Source organism: Dermacentor albipictus, chromosome 2, assembly GCF_038994185.2.
Source record: "Dermacentor albipictus isolate Rhodes 1998 colony chromosome 2, USDA_Dalb.pri_finalv2, whole genome shotgun sequence".
In the NCBI taxonomy this organism is placed as follows: Eukaryota; Metazoa; Arthropoda; class Arachnida; order Ixodida; family Ixodidae; genus Dermacentor; species Dermacentor albipictus.
Window position 1 is genome coordinate 85,657,820 of NC_091822.1, and position 26,045 is coordinate 85,683,864.

At 46.4% G+C, this 26,045-nt stretch overlaps 1 protein-coding gene across 12 annotated transcripts in view; it reads left to right on the plus strand.

The window, feature by feature from the left end:
* The window catches only part of LOC135900933 (uncharacterized oxidoreductase TM_0325-like), an 85,185-nt gene extending 62,255 nt beyond the window's left edge, over positions 1 to 22,930 (plus strand). For 4 of the 12 annotated variants that reach the window (XM_065430532.1, XM_065430533.1, XM_065430539.1 and 1 more), the window contains 3 exons: positions 4,453 to 4,489; positions 15,077 to 15,140; positions 22,241 to 22,930. In XM_065430532.1, coding sequence (XP_065286604.1) covers positions 4,453 to 4,489; positions 15,077 to 15,140; positions 22,241 to 22,450 — 311 coding nt within the window. In that variant the 3' untranslated portion in view covers positions 22,451 to 22,930. Of the gene's footprint in view, positions 1 to 1,625; positions 1,698 to 4,452; positions 4,490 to 15,076; positions 15,141 to 22,240 lie in introns of those variants that run through there. The other 8 variants (XR_010563982.1, XM_065430536.1, XM_065430534.1 and 5 more) reach the window with 6 other exon arrangements.
* Positions 22,931 to 26,045: the final 3,115 nt, after the last annotated feature.

Genomic DNA, 26,045 nt, shown 5'->3' on the forward strand with positions numbered 1-26,045 from the left:
CTTCTTTGGAGGACTTGCCAACTCCATCACCCCGGTTTCCTGGCAAGAGGCAAGGTTTGACTCATACTGGTTGTCGGGAACCTGTGAAAATGGGGCCAACCTCAGCCGTCCATATTTCTGAACAACCGACGCTAACCGAGCCCTGTCCCGTTTCTAAGTCAGCAACGTCTATGCTACTCGGCCGGGGCCCTGCCACAAAGCTCCAGGTGTCCGGTCTGCCACGCCCAATTTCTACTACTGCTGATCAACAGGTGCCAAATCTCACCGATGAGCCTCCTTCTAACGAGCGCCAGGAAACAACACTCCAAGAACCGACTCACGTGTTTCCTGTTAGTTTCGCTTCAAATAATCTGGTTCCCACCCACAAAGTGTGCCTCGAGAGGACGAACGAGACGGCTTCTCGTTGCGGCCACAGAGTACAGGCACCACCGCAGCGAGAGGTACGTTGCGAGATTCTCCGAAGTGACCCTGCTAAGTGGCCGGACGTTATTACTGACAGCTTTCAGAGTGTATGCCTTGAGAAAAGGTCATTGTATTTTCAAAATCGGGCAGAAAGTTTTCTGTCTTCCGAAAGGCAATACAAAACTCTGAAACTCTATATGTCACCTCATCTTTTCGTGCGAAAGGCTGCAAATGTGGAGACGTACGAACGACACTGGTTAATATACTTGGAGTCCATAGGTTCCGTTTACTGTTTCATGTGCAAACTATTTTCGATATCAACCAACCCCAGTGCTTTCACCATGCACGGCTCTTCTGACTGGAAAATAGCAGAAGAAAAGGTTTGCGCACATGAAAATAGCATCGAGCACCGGAACTACGTGGCAGCATGGTGGCTGGCCCGCTCTTACTCGAGCAGCACAATTGACAAGGAGCTGCTTAAGCATCTTGTTACTGAGACCACTTACGGCAAAGATGTGTTGAAGCGCGCAGTCGTTGTCGTTAAACTTCTAGGTGAGCGCAACCTGGCGTTTAGGGGCAGTGAGGAGATCGAGAAATGGTAATTATATGGGAGTGCTTGAGGCCATTGTCAAGTTTGATCCCTTTTTAGAGGAGTACATCAAACGCTAAGGGAACAAAGAAAAATGTCACTGATTTTATCTGTCAAAAACCATTTGTGATGAGTTTATCAAGCATGTAGCAAAGGCTGTCAAGAAACGTCTCGCTGACGAAGTGAAACGCGCAAAATACTTATCTTTAATTGTTCATTCGTCTCCAGACCTTACTCACGTTGATCAGCTGTCAGTTGTTTTACGATACTATTTAAATGAAAAAGCGTACGAATGCTTTCTGGGATTTGTTCCAATTGAATCGCATATCGGCTTGTATCTTTTTGATACCGTGATGTCCCTCTTGACGACCAATGGCATCTCAATTGATGATTGTAGGGGCCAAGCTTATGATAATTCGAGTAATATGTCGGGAAGATACAAAGGTCTCCAAGGTCAAATCGAACACCTGAACGAATTGTCACTCTATGTCCCGTGTGCTGATCATTCACTGAACTTAGTTGGCGCGTGTAGCGTTGACAGTTCCCTTGAGGCAGTCAAATTTTTCACGGTAATTCAAAGCCTGTATGCGTTCTTTGCTGCCTCACCTAAGCGATGGAGGTTTCTTTTGCACAGCATGGGCGGAATTGGCCAGCAGCTTGTTTTGAAAAGTCTCCGAGACCAAGTGGTCAAGACACGCTGAATCATGTAAGGCCATTCTGAAAAATTTCAATGTAGTGTTGTGTTGCCTTGAAGCTATATCAAAGAACGAGGAAGAAAACGGTGACACTAGGCACGAAGCGCACTCTTTCTTCAAGAAAATGACTTAACTAGAGACTGCATTCATGGCGATGTTCTTGAGTGAAATAATGTTTTGTAAGTACAGTTGGTAATTTTCATCTGTATTCTAGAGCATTTTCATGGTATTTGTATTGCCTTAAGCACTGTATATATCTATTGCATATTTATAGAGTAACATGTATAACGATTACTGCAGTCTAATGATTGAATTTTAGTAAAGAATGTTTTGGATACGACCATGCGTCTCCTAATGGGAGTAAACTAATTGATGCAAACAAAGCCTAGCTTCAGAAGGATCGACATGTCAGCTGTGTTATCTTTTCTACGTTCTTGTTCGTCTTGAGTGCACTAAACTTTTCCTTCTTTTGCTGAAAACAGCCTGCAGATTAATCACAAAGTGAACATACGTGTTGCGTTTACAACAGCACGCGTTTCAAGCAAGTTTTGTTGCTTTCTTTATAATAACGAAAATAATAATATTCCCGTTGATCGCACTTCGTACTATTTATTTTGGTGGAATTAAAATGAAACATGGCCTATTTCCAGTAGCCTATAGAGCAGGTGACAGAGGGGGCGGGGGGAGTCAGTATAGGGAAAGGGGGCCTGCATGCGCATTAGCCCAGGTCCCCCATTTTCCTTAATCCGGCCCTGGAGGGAGACGCTGGTGGCGTCTGTCAGTGCATGCGTGCGTGCCCACCAGTACGTTTGGCTCTGATGTGCCAGTGGTGGTTAGGCAATCCGTTTAACTGACTACCCTGTTCCGAGCGGCGGCCGCAAGCGTGGAGAGCGTTCGATCTCTCGTTCTCTTGAGTGAGGGTGTCCTGAAGATGCTGTGAAGGACGCCACCGCCAACGGCCAGCGAACTTTAGTCTTCAGCACAAGCTAGAGTGTTCGTGTCACCCTCCTTCACAAATATTGCGCAGCTGTAGCTCCCTATCCACGTAATTAAAGGACGTTTTTGTTCGTCACGTTGATCGTCTCGAGTCTCTGCCTATGCCCATCCCTGCTGGTCAAGCTCCAGACCGCTATACCCACGTTCCAGGTTGCACAGGAGTAACAGCATACGTCCTGTATTGCGGTAGTGTTGCGAGCTCTCTCCTAAACGAAGTGCGAATGCTGTGGACTGAGGATTTTAGAGACGTACCGAGGACGAAGTACTATCCATGTCAGGAGATATGTCTTCGCTTCCTGAAACAGCGATGTTTCTGCACTTCAAGTTAAAGCATGCTAGCCGGGATTCCTGCTATGCCTTAGTTGAAACAAATGACACGAATGCATAAAGGACAACACGCTTAGTAGCTCGATCAGTTTCTGAAGCCCAGAAACGTTTCAAAGCATGGAAACCTAAAGATGAGCCTAGTTGGTGTAGTTTCATCCTTACGCTGCCCTGTGGCTGATAGGGTTGCACATAAAATCAGTGGGATACAAGGAAGACACGACAAGTGAGGACCAACGTTATACTCGCTAGCAGACGGTGAATATCCTACTGTTGACATCGCTCGAATACGATCGCCCCTTGCGGTGACCCGAAATATCATTCCAATTTGTGAACCTGTTCTTTGTACATGATTCAACGAATGCAAAACAGTATTTGTCCGTGCTCCCGAATTGTAAATTGCAATTTATCTTAAAATATGAGGACGCGGTGCGCCACCTTACTTCAACCGGCATCTCGGCTCAGCACAATCATTCTCGGCATTGGTTTGGGCATTGCAGTCCGTACAAAATGGCCGCCGTTCAGTTCTGATTTGACACAATGAGGTTATTTATCTCCAAGCTAAGGTAAAGCAACAAATTCAACGCGAGGAGGGCTGTAGTCGAGAACAGCTCGAGAAACAAATCCTACACGTCATCACAAACTTAGCACCGCAGCTTCTGCTTAAGCTTGTGGATGCGCACACGGGAAATATATCGCAGTAATATCATCCAGTAGCATCGCTAATCAGAAATTTACAATGGTAACGTGCTGTCCAGATACACTGATGACGTACACATTTTCATTTTTTACCAATTTCACATGAGCGTCGACCAGACCGTGTGTCTGCAGTCTTGTAACGGCGACGAGTGTTGAGAACGGCGCCAGTAGGCCCGGGTGCACAAGGCGATTTCCAGTTGGAATGGATTCTGCTGCGCTGTTCGCTTGAGGATTGGTCCTCCCCTCTACAAAGCCGCTGACAAGCCGTGCGGTCGATGCTCGCGCGATATTGCTAAAAAATTCCGTGCGCGTGCAATGGTTGTTTTCGATTCATCTCCACTTAATTAACTTCAGGAGGAAATATAGATCCCCCGCATTTTCCCCCAATGACCGGGCCTACATATGCATGCTGTAACTCGCTTCAGGCACAGTAAGCATGATGCATAACGGCTTCGTTGCCACCACTGCAATAGTACGATATGTATAACGTAAGCCTTGTAGAGAAAGCGCAAGATGATTGTTTCAGGATAAACAAAGAGAACTGCCTTATACTTCGTTATACTTAACAAAGTTGCAAGCAGAATATATTAAGAGCCTTGGCTTGTATTTGCGATTGTCCACAATTGGTATCACCTTAAAGGAGATACTATACCTAGAGTAGTTAAATCTGCAAACTGTGAAACATTGCAATCAGTGTTCTGCTGCATAGAGCAACTCATTACAACGTTTTCCTTTCTATCGTTTCAGAAAATGCCCCGTACGGTGTACGTGTGAACTTAATCAGGTAAGATCACTGTTAGGTTTCTTGCTGTATTTGTGTATTCAGCCGTCTCGTGTTGCAAGATTTCGCTACCAACAAGGAACTTGCGCACGTTCTATAAAGCGTTCCAGAACCTATACACTGTTGAAATCGTTGTTAGGGTGTGTATTTCACTGGCGGCTGATTATCAAGCCTCATTTGAGGTTTTAGAAAGTGTAACCAGACTGGCGAACAAGTTTTTTGCAAGGGGAACAATTCTGTGTGTGTCGCGAGCCTGGCCGGGACGACAGCAGCAATGAAACAAGGAGACGTCAATAGCAGCACGGCGGCGTTCGCTTTTCTCCGTCGCGGTTTTCGTTCATTTGTCTACTGTCGCGCTGTGCGCATCACACCATGACCACTCCATATTTTTTCCCCACCGAAGCAACATCATGGCATTCTGCCACGCAGGGCACAATTTTAAACTCATGGGACGTGTAACTTGCTAGGCTGAAACGTAAACGCCAGATCAGGCGAATGCACAGTGTGAGGCTGACGCAGCAAGCAAGCGCTGTTTTTCATGTTTGTCGAGGAAAGAATGGTGCTGAAGAGAGGAATGCTCCGTTCATATATATATATATATATATATATATATATATATATACACGACGGGAAGGGCTGTCACAGTGTACTGTGAAGCATGTAGCCCAAAAATTTTCGGTTCCTGATGTACTGTGGCGTATACAAATCTAGCAACGAACAGGGATACGACCATAACACATCTTTTCTCTCATTCCCGTCGACGCCATAGGAGAAATAGCGGCGACGACGTTGAATCCAGGCGGTTGGTTCGTATTCTGTGGTGCTTTGTGGTACTGTGACCACAACACTCTATTTACTGGAAGCTCCCGTTTAAATGAGACGCACACAAGCAAGCACTTAAATATTCTGTAAAATCAGTCTGAACATTACACATATTGTAAAACAGTGTCACATCCAAGGTTATAAGTCGGTCACCGAGCAGCGAGGTTGGCAAGACTGCGTGAACAAAGCATTAAAAAAATTACCGACGATTACGTTACTTCCTAATGCGAAATTTGAGCGCAGCAAATGCAAGCCTTTGTTTGCGTTTGGCTTCGGCCTCGGCCGCGCGAACGGTAGAGTCTTCTCTGCGACGGCGATGAGCTTCTGCTTCAGCTTCGCTTACTGCTGGTTGCTCTCGACGGCGGCGATGAGCCTCCGCTTCGGCGGCGCGAACTGCAGGGTCTTCTCGGCGGCGGCGATGAGCTTCTGCTTCAGCCTCGCTTACTGCTGGTTGCTCTCGACGGCGGCGATGAGCCTCCGCTTCGGCGGCGCGAACGGCAGGGTCTTCTCGGCGGCGGCGCTTAGCCTCTGCTTCGGCGACGCGTACTCCTGGATCATCTCGACGGCGGCGACGGTAAGCTTCTGCTTCGGCGGCACGCACCTCTGGATTCTGACGGCGACGGCGCTGGGCCTCTGCTCTGGCAGCTCGTTTAGCAGCAGCAGCAGCAGCAGACGGAGGACTTCCATCGGTCGTCTCGCTCATGGCTCAGAAAGAACTGGCAGATAATTTCGCAGTGGCGAACGGCAGCGGCAATTTCGGCTCGGGCGGTGCACATATACAGATCCGCCGCCACCGATCTGGCTTTCTGATTGCCACCGCACAGGGCGAACGGCAGCGGCAATTTCGGCTCGGGCGGTGCACATATACAGATCCGCCGCCACCGATCTCGCTCTCTGATTGCCACCGCACAGGGGTTGCATTGGAGGAAGAGCGAAGAAAGGAATGAAGTTCGAGCCGGCGCTTTGACAACCGGAGACTCGCAGGAAGAGGGGGGAGGGGGGCGGCGTGTACACCCAGCGGCAAACGATGGGGGAAGAAGCGCGCGCAGCAAGGGGACAACACGATAAAGGGAGGAGGGAAGAGATAGCAGCGACTGACTGATGCCGCTGACGCCGATAGTGAGTCAACCCCAGCTGCGGAGTTGGTTTTAGGGACAACGCCGCCGATGCCCACACAAACAATATGATACCCTCGCTTCCGCAGCGCTAAGAACCAGGTCTAGCCGTGGGAAGGTGGTCACGTATTCGTCGACGTGCCGGGGCCTACGTGAAATAACCGGCGCGTCGGCAACTGAAGAGCACCCTATCCGCCACACAAGAACAGGGGGGGGGGGGGCTTTCCTCCTCTTTCTGCATGGCGGCGACGGTGTTCTATGCAGTCACGTTATCTTGACTCTCTAGCGGCGTCAGCGGCATCCAGCGGTATCAGTCGGTCGCTGCTAGCGCTGGGGGGATGAAAGGGGGGCGGAGCTGGTTACGAGGCCGACGACAACGCCGACGACGACGCGAAACCCAGGAACGGACGCCAAAGAGCTGCGCTCTAAAACGTTGCAGTTCATCAACACGTGGCACGACCACCCTCCATGCTTACTTTGAAAATGTCCGTGAATGGCCTCCCTGCTTGAAGTACCAGGCTTAGACAACGGGCGACCGGATGCTCTTTACCAGTCTGCTGATGACGGCTAGTCGGCGTCGTTGACACAAAACGGGGTATCTGTGAAGTTCTTGCAATTGGCGCTTGCGCGGGCATTCTATGTGCAGGTTAGTTAATCGAGACGCTTAAGGTTATACTGATAGCTTCGAGAAAGGCATTTAGTAGGCCCAAACTGCTCAAAATATGCCAAATAGAAGGGCGAAACGAAACCGCTTCTCGCACGCCAGCTAAAACACTATGAAACCTGTAACTACGAATTACGGAACAGTGATGTGCTCGCAGAAACCTGAGCCCCTTTGCCAAATGCATCATCAGGTCTGCTCAGACACTAATTTTATTTGAAAACGTCAACCTAATGTACAAAGTGCAGACCGAGTCGAAATTTGCATGCGCAACCGAAACAGACACCTGTCTGTATCTTCACGTCACGCAAAGCTCCTTTAATTTGCAAGTGGCACTTCGCTGCAATATAAAGAGTGGTGTCGCTGGTAGATACTGTCTTCAGTAGCATGAACATACTTCCTAGTGCAGAACTGGCGTTATTTCGCACAACAGTCTTGTCGAAGTGCGCCTCCACTAACAAGACACTGATTCAGCCGTAAAGCAAAATAATTGGTGGCATCCCTGCTCTCCCATTACGCCACTCTCTAACCTAGTGGATGCTTCTGATCTGTTCGCACGGGTAGTGCTCTTAAAGTCAACGTCTTGGGCTGCAAAGTTCATAGGGGACAGCGCACATTCAACAAAAACAGACGCCTGTAGTCGGGTCGCTGGATGTTCCACATGCGTTTCAACATGGCCTGGTATCCTTGCCTTACCTCTTACAGTTCTTTTTTTTTTGAGCCAGCTCGTTTGGAGGTACCACGAGCCAGCGGTGGTTTCCTACATGAAGGCAGGCATTACAGAAAAACGTTTTAATTGTGTTTTTTTTTATTATTACACCTAACAGGGCTTCGCTCACTCGAACGATTCGTCTCACCGTTCGAATAAACAACGAGAACTGAAAAAGTACTATTCTGCATTACCACATTTGCTGCTTAATACATGGGCCTTTGTTGTATTTTAGAGATTCATAAGTTTCTCAAATACCTGATGCAAAAAGGTTAAGTGCTGGGCGAGCCAGTACATGAGCCACAGGAAAGAAAACATTGCAAAAAATGCTTGTACAAGAGATAAGTGTGCCCATCACGAACGCTGAAACATGTTCACTCAGCATTGCTTCGGTGTAGTCCTTGTTTCTTCTGTAGGCGTCCATTTCGCTGATTTTGCTCTTAAACAAATGCCTGTGCAACGGCACGCCAGCGCCAGTGTTGTGGTGTAGCTGCTCTACAGGCAATCGAACGCGCAATGGAACGCTTATTCCCGCCCATGAGTATTTATACCATCCTTGTTCACCTCGTCGAGAATTTAATCGCACTGGCTAATAAACAATACTTCGCGAGGCTAAATTGTGCTTTAAATTTAACACAAGAGCTGAAACGCCGTGCGAAATTTAGTAACATCCGAACTTCCGGCAGCAAACGGCTAATACGCGAAAATCTTGGACGTACACAAAACACGACAAAAAGACATTCAACGAGGGATATCTCCACTGCAGGGGCGTAGCCAGGGGGGGGGGGGGGGTGCTTATGGGGCTTGAGCCCTCCCCCGAAATGTTTTCGTGCTGTCCATGCACCGCCGACAAAAGCAACCCCCGGCGCAGGAAATCATTCTGGATTTTGTCTGGAGCGTCTTTTTTGTGCTCGAAAAGCAATTTCACCGCGAAAATTGGGAACACGGGCTGAATTTCGCGGCAACGCCCATGCACCGGGAGTCACATAACGCAAGCAGTCCCATCCGAGTCCAAAGTTTCAAGGATGTTTTCATGGCGAACGGGCTCGCCGCTGCTTTCTCGGAGGCCGCGGAATCTACACTCTATCACGGAATTTGCGGAGCGCGTGGATATCGATTCCCAAACTTTATGGGTGTAAAGTTCTCATAAACTTTTGATGCGAAAGGTGCATTGACATTTCTAAACGTGTGCTTTAGATTTTCAATTGACGCCAAAGGTGCATTGACTTTTCCAAAGTCGCACATCGGGCCATCCAACGAGACAAGCGAAATGAACACGCTATCAGACAAGTTGACAAAGCCCGCAGCGAGGCCCGATGAGACGAAGCGTTGTGGTGGTTTATTCGTGCCGTCTTGTCACATAAAAAAAAAATTTTTTTCACCTGCCCCAAAGCATCCAGTGAAGACACTAAAGCCAGCCAAGGCAACTACGTTCTTATTTATTTTTCTACTTTGACATTAAATCGCGAGGACACATTGAGCCCCTTCAATTTTTTTTGTTCTCGCTCCCCTACCCGCGCGCTACCAGAGCCAACGAGAGCGCATGCGTTTTTCTCGTGTTGCCCCGACCACCAGGCGGCGTACTTCGGTGCGCGTTCGGTTTTCTCTGGCCGAGTGCATTTTCACCTGGCAGAGCTTTGCAGAGCTGCTAGCTTTCTAGCTAGCACACGAGAAAAAGAAACAATGGTCGCTAGCCGCCATCACTGACGGATCACTGACTCGACGGAGTGCAGCGCGTTCTCTTATTTATTTTAGAAAATACTGCAGGCCTTGTAGTGGCCCTTGCAGGAGGGGCAGAAATACAGACAAAGACAACAACAAGGAAATGCAAGAATACATGAGTAGCAAAACAGTAAGAGCAACAATTAATTACATTGGAATGTTTGCAGGGAAAAAAAGAATTAAACAATATCAGAAACACTGCAACAAAACAAGATAAAAAGGAGCAAACAACACTTTTCAACTGTCGCATGTTCAGCTATCAACGCATTCAATGCTGTCAGTGTCAATAAGAAGCGATATGGGCAAGTTATTCCATTCGGTTATTGTGCGAGGAAACAAGGAATATTTAAAGGTGTTGGTCCTGGCAAAATACGGAGTTAATGACTTGGCGTGCCGGTGCCTTGTTAATCGCCCTGTTAGTGGTTGTATGTATTGCTGCGGATTTAGAGATAGCCGATTGAGCGCAACCTCTCCAGAAAGTCTTGTCTCGCCGGTGTAGGATACCAAGCAGTATACGCATGGTTCTTGGTGGACCAAGCGACTCGTGTTTTCTTGGATAATCCTTTATTAGCCATTTCAGTTGCCCAAAAGTAGGCATTCTATTGTGACCAACATACTTTGCGTTTTTTTTATTACGCCCCACAAAAGGAAAAAAAGAAGCGTTGTTGCGGTGCAGCAAATTGTCGCATGGTTAAAGTTCTATTTTGTTACTTCGTTTGCGGAAAATAATGAGCCATGGGACGCTTCAGCTGCCGGATGCTCTTATTATATTATTGCGATAGGAATTATATGGAGACTCCAGGTGAAATCCTGCAGTCGCCGTCGCCCTCATGTTCCGCATAAAGTCCAAGGGCGATAACATCGCCACCGCGCGCCCCAGGCTCTTTCTGCGAGTGAAAGCGTGTGGGTGGTGGGGAGGAATGGTTGCGCCGACGATGCTGGCTCAGTCTTGTGTGCGCAAGGGAGAAAAGTGAGGAGCAAGCGCGCCGCCTTCCGTCGCGCGCGATATATCGGGGGGAGTAGATGGAATAGGGGCAGGATCTAGAATTCTGTTAATCTGTGATTGCGGAACATGTTTATTTGCCTTGTTTGACGCATTATATACCGTGACTTTTTCTTAGATACGTAGATTTATTGGACACTTACTTATACGTATGTTTAATAATCTTGTTGCGAGATTTTGTGTATACGTGCAGTGAACTTCATTTCCAGTGGCAATTTCTTGCTCCTTATCAAGCTGTATCTTCGCATTTGTATATTACATTGCATCTTCGCATTTCTAATGTACGAGGGCGAGTCAAATGAAAGTGAGCCTACCCACCGCGCGCAATTATGGTTCTGTTTATTATCTGCAAGGCCTGCGCGTAGCACACAGGCATCTCTCATTTACAAAAGTGACACGCAGGTGTGAGGATAAATGTTCTTTAATGCGCACATACGCTGGGTTGAACATGGTTGCGTGCCGCAATGGACTCTCCAGATGTTGAGCAGCGTTGTGCCGTCAGGTTTTTGACTGCTTAAGGTGTTTCCCCCCCTAAAAATTAGTCGGCGTATGGCTGCCGTGTACATGGAACATTGTATTTCATTGGCCACTGTGAAGCGTTCGAACAAACGGTTCCAACGCTTCAAGAAGGACGTGAAATTTGCAAGGACGATCCCAGACCAGGCCAAACCATCGTGCAATCACCCCTAACAAAATTGCGAAGGTTGATGAGCTGATGAGACAAGAACGGAGGATAAGCATCGATAAACTGGTAGAGCGTGTGAACATCAGTGACGGTTTGGTTGACGCCATAATTCATGAACATCTCGGTTATCGGCTCTTGTGTGCGCAATGGATGCGCAAAATTTTGAACCACCGCCAGCATACGGAGAAGATCAGCGCTGCCTTCACTCACCTGACCCGGTATCACAATAAAGGTGACGATTTGTTGTCTGTACTTGTGATCGGAGACGAACCATCATGCCACTACTAAGAGTCTGAAACACGACGTCAAAGCTTACAATGGAAACATTCAAATTCACCTTCCCCAAAGAAAGCAAACGCCGTCATTTCCACCAGAAAGGTGTTGTTGACTTTTATTTTTCGATCGTCAGGGGCCATTACTGATAGAATTTGCTAAATCTTGAGATACTGTCAATTGTTTCCGATATTGTGAAACGCCGGATCGGCTGCGTGTCACAATCAAGAACAAACTACGTGGAAAATTGACGAATGGGGTCATCTTGTTCCACGACAATGCCCGTTCCCACGTCGCTGACGTGGTTAACACAGAACTGGCAAAGTTCAAGCGGGAAACCCTGCAACATCCGCCATACAGCTTAGACCCTTCGCCTTGCGGCTTCCACATTTTGGCGCAACTGAAAAAACAGCTCAAGGGAACCAGATTCGTCTCGGACGATGTCGCGAAAGTCAGTTGCAGACGTTTTGAAGCAGCAACGCAAGGAGCTTTATGAGACGGGAATTGCGCGACTCATTAGTCACTAGGACAAATGTCTAAATGCTCATTGGGGCTACTTTTAATTAACGTACCCCGTTTGTTACATATATTCGCAGTGACTCACTTTCATTTGACTCGCCCTCGTATATGCTGCAGAACTCCTGCTTTTTATACGTGGTCTCTGTTACGACTATAATTTCGGTGCAATTACTCACGATACACGACCGGTGACAGCTGCTGCTGCGTAATACATTGGAACAAATTGCAGCGTCATTGAGATTTTTCACTGGCCGTTGGCAGAATGTAAACAAGGATCTTGAATGAGAAAGTGTCATTATATATTTGTACTCAACTTGTTCATTTCATGGCCTTTACATTTTTCGTATCAGCGGCATGCACTGCTTTGCTGGCTTCGAACTGATGCAGTGCTAAAGTTCGTGTGATATTTTATTAACTTATTAAACAGACAAAATACATGCAAGCATTGACATCAGTTATGTTGGGCACAGTTTTTGAAACATACGAGTACATTCTTTTGTGAAAAAATACATATTCTATTTGTATTGACATTGCGTAGCGTTCAACAATTCGTTTGCAGCATCTTTCGCAATGGCAATGCAGTTATTATTCGTGTATTTGATCTCTAGGCAAATTGTTTAAGAGGAAGCTTTCGCTCGGGCCCAACTCCGACGCGGCCAATTCAGATACATGCAAAACGCAGAAACGGTTTTCTGAGATAACTCCTGAATCGCGTTTAATAAAATTTGTTGCATTTGAGACAGCATGTTAAATTCTAGTGTCTGTTGGAAGCGGAATTTCGATTTAGGGGCTGAACATTGTTTAATATGTTTTGAAAAATTCGAAAGTTCAAAAAAATAGAAGCACGAAGTTTAAATATTAATAGCTCTGCATCAAGAACAGATATCGCGGTTCTGTAAACGGCATTCATTACACCATTCAAAGCGGTGAAATTCGATATGTCAATTTATATCTTACGTGAATTGGTTATGTTATGTACATGCGTTCTGGAAAAGCCGTATTTCCATAATACTTAATTTTTTGAGACTCATGTGTAACATATCAATTTTGTCCGCTGTAGATGTACTATTATGTGCAATTCACAGAATTGTGATATCAATTTTCATTGCTGATTTACAGAGTTGTAACCCTAATTGTATCGTTTTCTGAAAATTCGCGATTTTGAAAATATTGACGACCTAAATAAAAAATTCGAAACAAACAGTCACTAGAATTTAAGCTTTGCTTTTAAATGTAACAAATCTCGTCAAATTTGGTGAAGTGGTTGTCGAGAAAAACGAATTCGCCTGCTTCATGTATTTAGATGCGAGCTTCCGACCTAATGTTTCCTGTTAAGGAGGTGGTACACCTGCAACGTGAGCCCCGTCCCCCTTCCCCCTCTCCCCCAAACGAAATTTCGGGCTACGCCACTGCTCCACTGTTGGCATTCATTTTGATGATTCGTCAATGGTCCACATCACCAACCTATCGTCAATTAGGCCAACGCCCTGTTGAGGTGGACTAAGAAATTATTTGATTACTCTCGTTTTACGGGGTAAAACGCCTGTCTAAATATCTGGCGCGCTGTAGTAGGGGAATTCAAAATATTTTGGATAAATTGGAGTTCTTTAATGTGCACCCAATGCACAGTAAACTACACAGCTGTTTTTGCATTTTGTGCCGAATGAAATGAGGCCGCGGCAGCCGGGATTCGATCCCGCAACCTCATGCTGCGCAGCGCTACCCCTAAACTACTGAGCAATCACGGTGGATTGACAAACAATTACATTAGTCATTTATCATCTACGACCACCGACATTAGGTCCTCCAAAACCAGTGCCTTCACATATTAAAAAAAAACGCGCAAGAACAGTAGCACTCAATTTTTCTTTCGAAAGGAGACGTTGCTCAAGAGCGCTAATTAAGCAACGCATGTGTAAAGAAAACACACAGACAGATTTTTTCCCTAGATTTTTAAGCCGAGAGCGAGGAGGGCTTCTTTATATACGTCGCAGGAAATAGACACACAGTAGGAAACGAGACTGAAAACGTCCTTTGTGTTAACCACTAATTCGCATGCGGCAGTTTTATTTCCTCATTTTGTTATGCCTATTGCGCAGTAAAACAGTCCCAGCTTGTTGCCGGCGTTGCCACGAACCACTTCTTTCGCAATGAGCAGCGAACAGCACAGTGACGATAGGACACAACAAAGATGAAAACAGCAGCTATGCGTTTGGCTATGGTGTGGAGCGAGCTGTCTCCCTTTTCCATGCTTTAGACATAATGACCGATAGCGATTTGCAGCAAGTTGATAAATGGTACTTGACATTTTAAATACCCCATTTGGTCTAGGAAACTTTCGTGCGTCTTCTTCGTCCCTTGATATTTAGTAAGTGGCGTTGCGAACCACGCGCTAAGCAACGGATCAGTTATATCATAAAAATGTAGTTTGCTATATGTTCCACTTCCATAACGAGCTTTTATGAGCGGAGAATGTGATGTTCAGGTTCCAGTATATAAAACTTAAAGGGAAATGATTCCGCACCAACTGTATCAAGAATACTCTTGTAACTTACCCCTCATGAAAATGCGCACACGCATCGGTGAAGGAAAGGAATACATACCAGAGGTTCACCAAAAATAAAAAAAAAAACAATTTATTCGTAATTATTATGCAGAAACTCTATTTGATAAATGCACTGCAAAGTTTGCAATGCTAAGCATGTACTTCACTGCATTGATATTGAATCACTGGTCCATGTACTACTGCGAAGGTGGGAATAAGCCATGGCAACGAGCGACGCCACAGCAGCTGCAGTAGGGATGATGCTTCTTGATGGGAGTCTATGCCGTCACGCAATCTCTCGTTTACCCCTAGAAAATCACCTGTTGAATTAACGAGGAGTGGCGAACGCTATTTGAACGCGTCTTCTGTAGGAGTGTCCGCACCTACATTACTCTCCTTACGTCGTGGTACTGAGGTATGCTGGTGAAGACGACATTTGTGCCTGCCCTAGCCTTGCTTGCAAGTGTTAAGGCGGCGTGCGAAGAAGTAAAAAATGACAGACTCTTATGGAAATTCTCTGCTTTCTTTTTTTCCAGCCCAGGTTATATCAAGACGGCGATGATAAAACCACCTACTGTAAGCGTAGAAGAACATATGGAGGTATGAGCCATAAATAATAGTAATATTAGCAACAATAATAATTGTACTCATAAACTTCGCAGTATTCCTCGTATAATATACGCGCACGTCCACAGATTATATATTGCATGTAGAAGAGATTTGTGTGTTTTTATTCACTTGTGTAACCCACAGTACCAGAGGCACAAAGAGGGAAGTGGGTCAAATATTGTACATAGAAAACAAGAAATCCGTGATAGGGAAACACTGCAAGATACTATAGTTCTGTGACATAAAATATCAGTTATTGTGTCATAAATACAGAGAAACAATGCAAATGGTCTTGGTGTTACAATATTTTCGGAAGTTTACAAAAATTGGCAGTGGCTTAGCTCAGCTATGCCAGTACATACGTGGCGAAAGCTAAGGCATAGCATGGTTAGCCTTGGTTAATCTTGATTGCAAGTCCAGGTTAGTCTGGTTGTCTAGCTATGTTGTGGCGTTTAGCCAGTCGTTCGGCGCGCTATTCGTCTGTTTCCTGGTCGTTTCCTCTTCATCTCGTTCCGGTGTCGATTCCAGGCCTCCTCCTACTTATCAGAGTTGTCGTCGTCCATACTGCGGCCTCAACCGTAGTTGCGGCGCACGCGAGCTCTCCTTTTCAATCCTCCGACATGTTATCAGGCATCCGACGCAGCTGGTGAAGCGAGCGGAGGCGAACACAACAACGAGGAACGTGGTGTGACGTCATACCAAACGATGGCGGCGGAAAGGTGCGGCGCTGCACAGTGGCGGAACACCTGTGGTCGGTGCTACTAGTGGCGCATGCGCAGTAATGACTAGGTAGCGAGAGAGAGAGAAGTATCCGAGGCGAGGCGCGCGTTGTGAGGTCATGTGCATCCTCGGAGCACCGCCACGGTGAAATCGCAAGTTCGCGGCCAGTGAAGCTTTCGCTTTAAGAGGGTGCTATCCTTTCCAGCTATATTATCTGCAGGAAATTGGTACCACTATAACAGGTCTTCCTGCGAGGACTTCATATAATTTTTGAATACAACCTGTCGCTGATAGCACAAGTATAACGCTTTAGATGGATTGCCTAAACAGGTGGAAATTATTCCCAGAAATATCGAAATAAATATGGACTAATTACGAAATATTCAATAATTCTGTTTCTAATTAATAATCATACGGCACATATTGCAATTTACCGATTGTAGCCAGTGAGTAACCGCTACCCAGTTAATAAGGCCGACCCAAGTTAGAACGAATTCTCTGGATGACGCCTGTAAAGTGCTGAAAGTTCTCAATCTTTGCGAAGATATAGATAGGTGGTCCAGTTGATTTTCTGTTTCAACACATAAATTAATAAATAAATTGCTATATAAGTAACTAGGATAGCAGAGTATAATTTTGAGCAAGTTGTCGCTTAGTTCGAAAGAAAGACTTCAGGCGTAAAGTAAGTGGCAGAAAACAAGGAGAGACAGGATATGACACCAGACATTCATCTGGTTTACTTTCAGCACACCGCCAAAATATATTTACTTTTCAGAGATGCGGACACGCTGAGAGCGCAGCATTTGCAAGCGAACTACGCGTATCTTGAAGAACTGTAAAAAACAATCATTCACTGTTGAAGAACGATACGGAAAGCACACTGATGCAACCACCTTGCTTCTTAATACAGCTGCGTGCTACGAGACGAAGATGTCGACCATCGGATCAGCGGGACGGGCCCATAAGCGGCCACTGGCTGGCCTGGGGCTGAGACGATCGCCCACATTTTGAAGGACATCGCTGACCACGCGTTCAAGCTGCTCATATTCACCAACGTGACCACCGCTGACAGCGTGATGAAAGAGTGCCGTCGTCTAGAGAAGCGAAATGTGGGCGTGTCTGGTGGGAGTTCCAGATCCTGCCGAATACAGCTGCAACGTCATCCTGCGAAGAAACTCATTGCAAACATCGACATCAGATGACGTCACCCGCATTGTCCGCCGAGAACTGGAGGCCGAATATCCGACTTCTCATAAACACACGGTATCGGAGACCCCGACACCGGCTGTTTTATTAGCCCGGGCCGTTGTTCGCCAGGAATTTGCAAACCTTGGTCTCAATGCCTGCGCCATGAACACTACTGATGCCGCCCTAGTCCCCGCGGACAGAGTTAGTCGCGGGCCATACGCACTCCATCGATCCAGAAACCCGTCGCAATGGAGAACAGACGATGATAAGCCTTGCCATTTGTTGAGCGTGTTGGTAAATTAAAAGCATATTTAGCGCCAGCAAACAAGGACGGAATGGAGACGACAACACAATGCGCTCCCTTCAACATGTCGTCTCACACATGTCGTCTCCTTTCCGTCCTTGTTTGCTGGCGCTAAATATGCATTCGATGATAAGCCTATCTGTTTCCTCTGCAGCCGAGCTGGACACATTGCTCGCTATTGTGGCAGCCAGTGGCCCTCCCAGTCGTCTAGCCCATTTAGCATTTTCGTTTCTTCCGTACTGCTAGCCGCTATCCTTCCCACACCGAACCCTTCGCACCCGATGTCCTTGAGGAAGCTACCCGCTACGCCCAGCCGTCTTCGCCGCCACGCCGTCGATCTCTTTCACCGGTTCGCCACCCCTCTCATTCGCCGTGCACTACCAGTCGGGTTTCGCCGGAACGCTAGACTGCACAGCTTCTGGAGGCGAATGTCCACTGTCGATCTTGATCCAAAATCTTCTGTTGCACTTACGTGCTCGCCGGAACATTTTTGAAGTCCAGGTCGATGGAGTCCCCGCTTGAGTTTTGGTTTATACTGGGGCGCAGGTCTCTGTCATGAGTGCCAATTTTCGTGGTCGTTATATCCTCACACCTCCCACGACGCGAGTGGTACGTGTCGGTGATGGTGTGAAGGTTGCTGTTGTTGGGATGTTCACAACTCGGTTTACGGTTGCTCGTCACCAGGTTGTTATTTTTACGGTTCTTGCGCAGTGCCCTCACGACCTGATTCTCGGGCTTGATTTTCTTTCTGGCAATTACGCTCAGACTGCTTGCTCCACAGGTGTCCTCCACCTCCATCCGGCGACGCATTTGTGAGGGCAGTGACAAACCTCTTCGTGTCGCGTAAAGTGCAGCGACTTTGTTCACCTACCACATAAAACCGTGACGAATGTAGAAGTGGTATGTTCACCAGCTGCTCCAGATGGCGATTACTATGTGACGCATCTTACTGAAGTCCCGCTCGCTCACGATATCGCTGGATCCTGCAGTCCTGAGAATTACGGCTAACAGAAGGTGCCTTGCACTTTTGAATTTCTGTTTCATCAAGGAAGTATTTCCACAACAGCATTAGATGACCCCGTTTTGTTCCCTGGGAGACTTTCATCTAAAGCTTTTGCAGTGAGTGGTAAATATCTGCCGAAGGTCACTGTGACGCCAAAAATTTGTGGCAGCCATGAAATTTGCAGCACAATCGCCACTGACCTTCCGACTGAGCACACTGAAGCTCTTTGACGTATCCTCGAGTCGTACCGAGATGTTTTCGACTTCAATCGATAATCGGCCGTTGGGCCAGGTGTCCGTTGTCGCGCATGGCATACGCACAGGCGATGTGAGCCTTGTTTACCGACACCCCTATCGTGTGTTTGCGTCTTAACAAAGCGCCAACCTGCAGGAAGTCAACTTGATGCTTGCATAAGCGTTATCGCGCCATCACACAGCCCTGGGCTTCCCTGTTGTTTTAGTTAAAAAGAAGGATGGATCGTGGTGCTTTCGTGTGGACTACCACCAGCTCAACAACATTCCGAAATAAGACGCTGGTCTGTTAGCTCGAATTTATGATGTCCTCGATTGTCTGGTGGCGCCGCTTTCGTCTAGCGACCTTCGATATGGATATTCCCAGACTGCCATGGACCCAGTCGACCGAGAGAAAGCGGCTTTTGTAATCTCTTACGTCAAGGTCATGCCTTTAGGTATAAGTAATGCCCCAGCCACATCGAGCGAATGATGGACTTTCTGCTTCACGCGTTCAAGTGGTACAAACGCATGTGTTGTTCGGAAGACGTAATCGTGTTTTTGCCAAAGTTTGACGCACACCTCGACACACCCAAGTCTGCCAAAGATTTTCACAGCTTTGTGGGGCTCTGCTCTTATATTCGCTGGTTTGTGAAGGATTTTGAAGGGATTTCGACGCCGCTGACATATCTTCTTAAACAGACACCGCTTTTAACTGTGGCCCTGCACAAGCCATGGCTTTGGCGATATTCTCGCGTGGCCATATTGGCCTTTGGGCTGAAGGTCGCCATAATGTGGATGCTGTGGGCGTACAACCTGACCTAGAGAAAATTACAGCCGTGAAAGACTTCCCTGCGCCCAAGCCTGCCAAAGATGTTCGCAGCTTTGTGGGACTCTGCTCCTATATTTGCCGGTTTGTGAAGAAACCGCTTACATATCTTCTTAAACAAAACATCGCTTTTAGCTGTGGCCCTGCACAAGCTACACCTTTCTCCGTGTTAACCACACTCCTTACAACGCCTACCATTTTGGCCCACTTCGACCCATCTACCCTAAATGAAGTCCGCACTGACGCGACTGGCTATGGTCTTGGCCCAACGTCAACGTGCCGTGAACTGCGCCTTCTCTTTTGCCAGCAAGCTGCTGCCCACATTAGAGCAAAATTACTCAAAAACAGAACATCGCTGACTCGCTGTTGTATGGATAGTCGCAACATTTCACCATGATCTATTCGGCCAACCATTCACAGTAGTTTCCGACGACGATGCCTTCTGTTGTATCGCCTATTTGAAAGGTACTACAGGCATACTAGCACGATGGACACTGCGCCACTGCGCCTGCAGGAGTATTCCACCTACAGGGTGATACACAAGACAAGGAGCCTGTACAAAGATGCGGATTGTTTATCCCGCTACCCTGTGGCCGAATGTGACACTTCGCGCACTGAATCCGTCGACTGAATCATTTTCCTGATATGGTTGCATAACATCGCCGGCGAAAAGCGTCAGGATAACTATTTAAGTGAAATAATCAAGTGCCTGGAACCCTCTCCCAGGAATGTCTCTGTGCGCATGTTTACCTTGAAGGATGGCAACTTATATCGGCGTAACGTGCGCCCTCATGGTCTATAATTTCTAGTTATAGCGTCACACCTGCGCTGCACAATTTTTCGTGAGTTTGACGACGCCCCAACCGCTGTCATCCCTGGGGCTAACTCGTACATATGAGCGCTTGTGTTGTTGCTTTTATTTCCCTGACCTAGCACGATCAGCGCGGAGATGTGTCAGCGCCTGTGAGCTCTGTCAACGCCATAACAAATTGTCTACGCTTCCTGCTGTGTAAATTTAGCCCATCGATGTTCCACCAGAACTCTTATATCGCGTACGTTTGCACTTTCTCAGACCCTTTCCTACATCTGCTTCAAGAACCAAATGGTTTGCTGTCGTTAGCAATGCCGCTACGCGTTACGCAATGACAAAGCGCTGGCGATCAGCTGTGCTACACCACCTGGGGACTTTGTCTTCCATGATGTAATTATAGTGCACGGTGCCCCATGTCAACTGTTCACTGAGCGAGGCCGTATCTTTATGTTTAAACTAATCCATGATATCCTGCGCTGCTGCACCACGCAGCACAACATCGCCCCATCATACCATCTTCAGACAAATGGGCTCACCGAGCACTTGAATCGAACCTTAACTGACATGCTTTTAAAGTACGCGTCGGCTGGCCACCATCATTGGAAGCTTACGCTGAAAAAAGTAGCGTTCGCTGATAATTCCTCCCGCCACTACACTGCTGGACACTGTCCCTTTTATCTTTCGTTGGGACGGGAACCAACTTTACCGTTGGACACATTTTTTCTTTCGACTAGTGAATATGCAAGCGACGCAATTGCACAGGCTGATTACGCGCGGCAGATATCCCGTGGCTGCTTCTCAAGGGTATCAGAAGCGCCTTTCCGACCAGCGATACCACGACGAATGTTTCCTCCAGGCGACCTCGTGCTACTGTGGACCCCCTCCTGACGTGTGGGCCTTTCCAAAAAGTCCTTCCTCGCTCACCGAGGCCATACCGCGTCCTTCGACATGTGACTGATGTCACGTAGGAGATTTTTTCCGCCAGTCGCACTACATCTTCTGGTACTTCTCCTGCGACGTCGTCTAGCTTTCCAAAATCAAGCATTACCACCCCTTTTATGCTGTGGGTCCTCAGTGGCGCCGGGGGACGCTGGTGGTCATCCTATGTGCTACTCGAAAACGATCACTTTGACCTTTCTATTTAGTGGGACGTGTCCATAAGCCGTCAGTGAATGATCTGAGAACGACGACGTGCCTTGCTTGATGTTGGCTGGCTTCCATGTTGGCGAGTGCTTGCTACCCCTTCTAAATACACTATAGTAAATGGTATTTCTACTTTGCTTCCACGTAACAATATAAAAAGCTTCAAGCATGTCACTTGTTAATGTATCTCTGCTCCTTCCTACTACACCCCTGTGCCCAAATCATGGTACGCTGCCGCTTGAGGCACAATGTCACAGCAGCTGTGAACGCACACCATTCTTAATTTCTAATACGCTTTCCCGTAGCCTGCCGTTCATACAGCGGCTAGTTAGGCGTATGTAAACATTGCCACAGCTCAACGAAATTTCATAGATCACGCCCAGTGCCTCAGCAGAAGTGACCTGGGGTGCTTTTTGTGTGCATGAGCTTAGTCTTTTGGGAAGAAATGTGGGTACAAAGCTTCGACAGCTTCTCAGGTGTCGAGAAATCCGTTATGCCTGTCCGCAACCTTCTGGGTAACCTTGTGGGTTTGACTCGCGGGTAACCCTATGCATGTAAAGCTGTACGAGTGGTCTCTCCTGCATGGACTCAAGATTTCTTCTGCATCTTTTGAACTTCCTTTCAAGCTGTTAGCCTATTAACTCCTGTTAACTCTTGTTAAATTCTGTTAACTTCCGCAGCAGAGCATGAAAGGCAATTGAGAAGATGCAGTTTGATTTTGAGGTCCTTCTACAGCTGTATACCTACTGTTTTTTTCTGCACTGCGCGTACTGCGCTTACGCATCACCTAATGTTCTATATTATATTCCCGGCAAATGGTGACTTTTCCGGATTTTTGTTGTCTGATCTTTGCATCCGTTCAGGTGATGGAGAAAAAGACCAGTGCTTGGCATGCGCTGGAACGAATGGGCACACCGGAAGAAGTGGCTCAATGCATCGCCTTCCTTGCATCAGATGACGCCGCATTTATCACAGGGACCACGGTGCCCGTCGATGGAGGCTTCCTTCTTCTGTCCAGCGTCTCGGGTTCCACTAGTGTGTTTGATGACAGAAGACTACATGATATGCCATGAACGTTGCCTTGTTCGGCCAGAGCAAAATGCAGAAACTCACGCTCTTAGAATGAACCCTTGTTTTTGTCTGGGCCCGCTAGAGCAAGGAATGACGAAAACTGCAGTCTGCAATACCCTAAATAATAAACGACCACTTATTCGCGCAGAGAATTGCTCACAAGTCTTTCCTGTTATTATGAAGGAAGCACATAATGCATGCCGCCTTCTTTAAGCAATGTACGCAAAATGCAAAATAACGTTATGCGCTGTTTACCGTACGTGGCCTTGATTACATTGGATGTGAAGTGTGCATTGGGCTCTTCTTTTTTTAACCCCTTTTTGCAAAGATATCTCGTGACCCTGCCGCTTGACTCGCGTCTGTGTCGTATGTTTTTGGGGTCAAGGCGTTCTGGCCTATCTTTACACCAACATCTATGTGAAAGAGTCTAATTAAACCAGCAGCACAATGTTTGATTAAATAAAACGAATATTTAATATACAGTTTTCTTCCTAATAACTTTTTTGCGTTGATGCTGTTATTTCCAGTATAGGCTGCGCAGAATGTCCGTTCCAAAAACTTAGCTCAAAAGATCGACGGAAACTCACTGCCGAAAACTCAGCAGAACTTGTCTCACAATGACTGTTGACGGTTGTGCATTTAGCATTGAATCAATATAGGAACACATCGTAGGGCAGTCGTCGAAACGAGTTCTGTATTAGACGTGTACTACAGTGGGCTTCCCTTCCGCACTTTGATGATGATGAGTATGATCTATTGGCATCTTCTTTGAAGCGGGAGTGGCGACGAGTAGCCACCAAGCCTGTTTGAGTTATTCAGGTATGCTACAGGTGCTTTTTGTCTAGCATTTTCGTATACATCCCCTTCATTTTCTTCTCCCTTCCTCAAGCGTTATCTGCCTACCTTGTACCACTAGCCTATACCTGTGACGGATCCGGTCGTATCCATCACTTTCCTGGTCCCCCCCCCCCCCCCCCCCCTAATCCACTAAACTTATCTTGGTTATCTAGACTGCTGACCGGGTGAAGCTTCCGGTCAACTTTAAATCCAAGTGTTTTTCGAAGGTTATGTTACCTCCGGGTCTCACTGGGTGAAAAATTTCGTATTACATTAGAATGTCACAAATCGTATCTGGATTCTTGCTGCAGCATACCCATGCCTCATCTTGTTGAATGGCTGCTGAATCCTTTTTAATAATCTCATTAAAAATATGGCTTTATTTCAATAAAACAGTCGCAAGACGATCACAAGTTCAGCTATCAAACGCACTTAGCAGATTTCAGTAAACTGCATGAATGCAAACAAGCAACACTCAATAATTTCATATAAAAACTCAGCCATGAGGAGATATTTATGACGCAGCATGGTCAGTAAAAATTCACATCAATTAAACTGTTTACAAATGCACTTTGGGTAGCAAGAAAATTTAAGAATTCGCGATGGGGCCACTACAGAAGTTATGATGAAGCTTGCTGCAGGCTCACCTGCGTGGTCGCAGGCCCATCAATGCAAAAGTTTCTGAACAGTTCAGATATGTTACCCACTTTAACTTACCACAGCCTTTCTAGTAGTAGTTACGCACACTAACACGAGTTATACTAAAGATGTCACTACTTCATTAGACATAAGCGAAATTACTTCAAACTAGTTCAGTGGTCATATATACACACAACCCGCTGCGGTAGGATCATCCATTTATAAAGCAAATGCGTTTAACATCCATACAAATTCGGGTAAAGGTCACCAGACCAGAGACTGACATTTTCAAGCAGCAACCAGACCATTTCATTTGAGCTAATATTTTGCCGATGCACCTGCGCCAGTAGAAAACAAAATTTAAAACCTCTCTCTGGGGGTGTGGGGTACAAATAAAGTTAGTAGGAGGCCCACTGCGGGCTGGCTCACTTCAGTGGTCGCAGGCACATAAGATACTTGCTCTACTTGAGTGCTCACAGGCACAAATTCACCGTAAGTGTTCACAGGCTCAAAGGCCTCTAAGCAACTAAACCGAAGCTGAATTCGACCTTTCCGTGGTCGCCGCCAAATATTGCTGAAGCCGCTACACGTACCTTGGTGGCAACAAAATTAACTAAAGGCATCCAACAAGCTCGCATCAGCAGCTATAGACTCAAAAATGCATTGTATCAGTTCATCCGTAAGAAACGTTAATAGAGAGTTTGTGTGGTCTTTTGTCAGCAGTCACGCACAAACACAAGTTCATCCTAAAAATTCCCGGATATCAGACAGTCTCCATAGAAGTTACCAGAGGCACACCGTGACTGTTCTTTCATCGCAGCAGATACAAATACTTCAGGAAAGATCACAGGCATCTTGGTGACTAAACATTTTACTAAGGTTCGCTGCAGGCTGCCTTCAGCGGTCACAGAAAATTACATTGCAGTTCACATTTACTAATAAATTTAGTACGGCATTTCTGTGGACTTGCTTCAACCATCACAAAGGCAAACATTAACCCAGAATTTACAGGTACCTCGGCACATAAGGAAGTTACCACTGAGTGGATGCAGTTTTTCATCCATGGTTGCAGATGCAGAACAGAAGAGATCATAAGTACGCTACACAGTTTACTAGTCATCCTACAGGATCGGTTACAGTGGTCGCAGAAACGAAAATTCACTGTTAAGCTCAGAGGTACTCAGAAAGTTGACATATTTTCGTAGGCTTGTTTCTATGCTGATCATCATCGAAGAATCACGTCGACACAAATTGACACCAGGTTGATTGCAGGAACATAACTGCAACATGATGGCTGCAAATTATGCAAGAAAAATGTGTTAGAAATATGTACTAAAATTACTATCCACCATGCACATGTTAACTACCTGCACTTTTAACAGCAGTCTACAGCTTCTCACAGCAACTTTGGTTCCTTGTGACTTTATACAAACTTGCTGAGCTACAGTGATCAGAAAATAAGTTGTAATAATTTCAACTCTGTGCAAACATGAAAGGAATTCTCCTAACCTCTACGTTAGTATAGCTTTGTAAAACGAGCGTCTGACAGTAAAAGATATCGCAGTTTAACCCGAAACGCGAGAAAGTGATTGCGACAGCGAATTATCAGACAGCAATAAATAAGCAGCTGTATGTTGCATCACTAGTGTAGATTACCGTAATTCTTCGCTTCCTTGTTCACTTAACAAACATGGTGTCGCGCACAAATTCAAACATGAACACATCTCACTGAGGGTAAACTCATTGTAGGATTGCTGGCGTGATGAAGCTAGGCAGCAACGACAAGCGATCGCTCCTTGTTGCTTCCAGCTACAATGTGTTTCCAGAGGCAAGTTTACACTACCTTCGACACAAAAACCGCACGTCCGCATCAGCGGAATTTCGTCCGTAGGGTCGCTACAATTTTTATCGCCATAATTATAAAATTCAGGTGAATGTCGACTATACAGCTTCACTAAGAATACAATGACAATATGGGGATGCAACAGTCTCGTAACCTTGTAGGGTGCGTAAATGTTTCGATTGTTACAGGAAGTGCTTGATCATGTTACCATTATAATAGTATTCATCCGACCACATGCAAATAGGCAGTAGCCTAAGAAGTCGCCCAAAAGTTTCGTT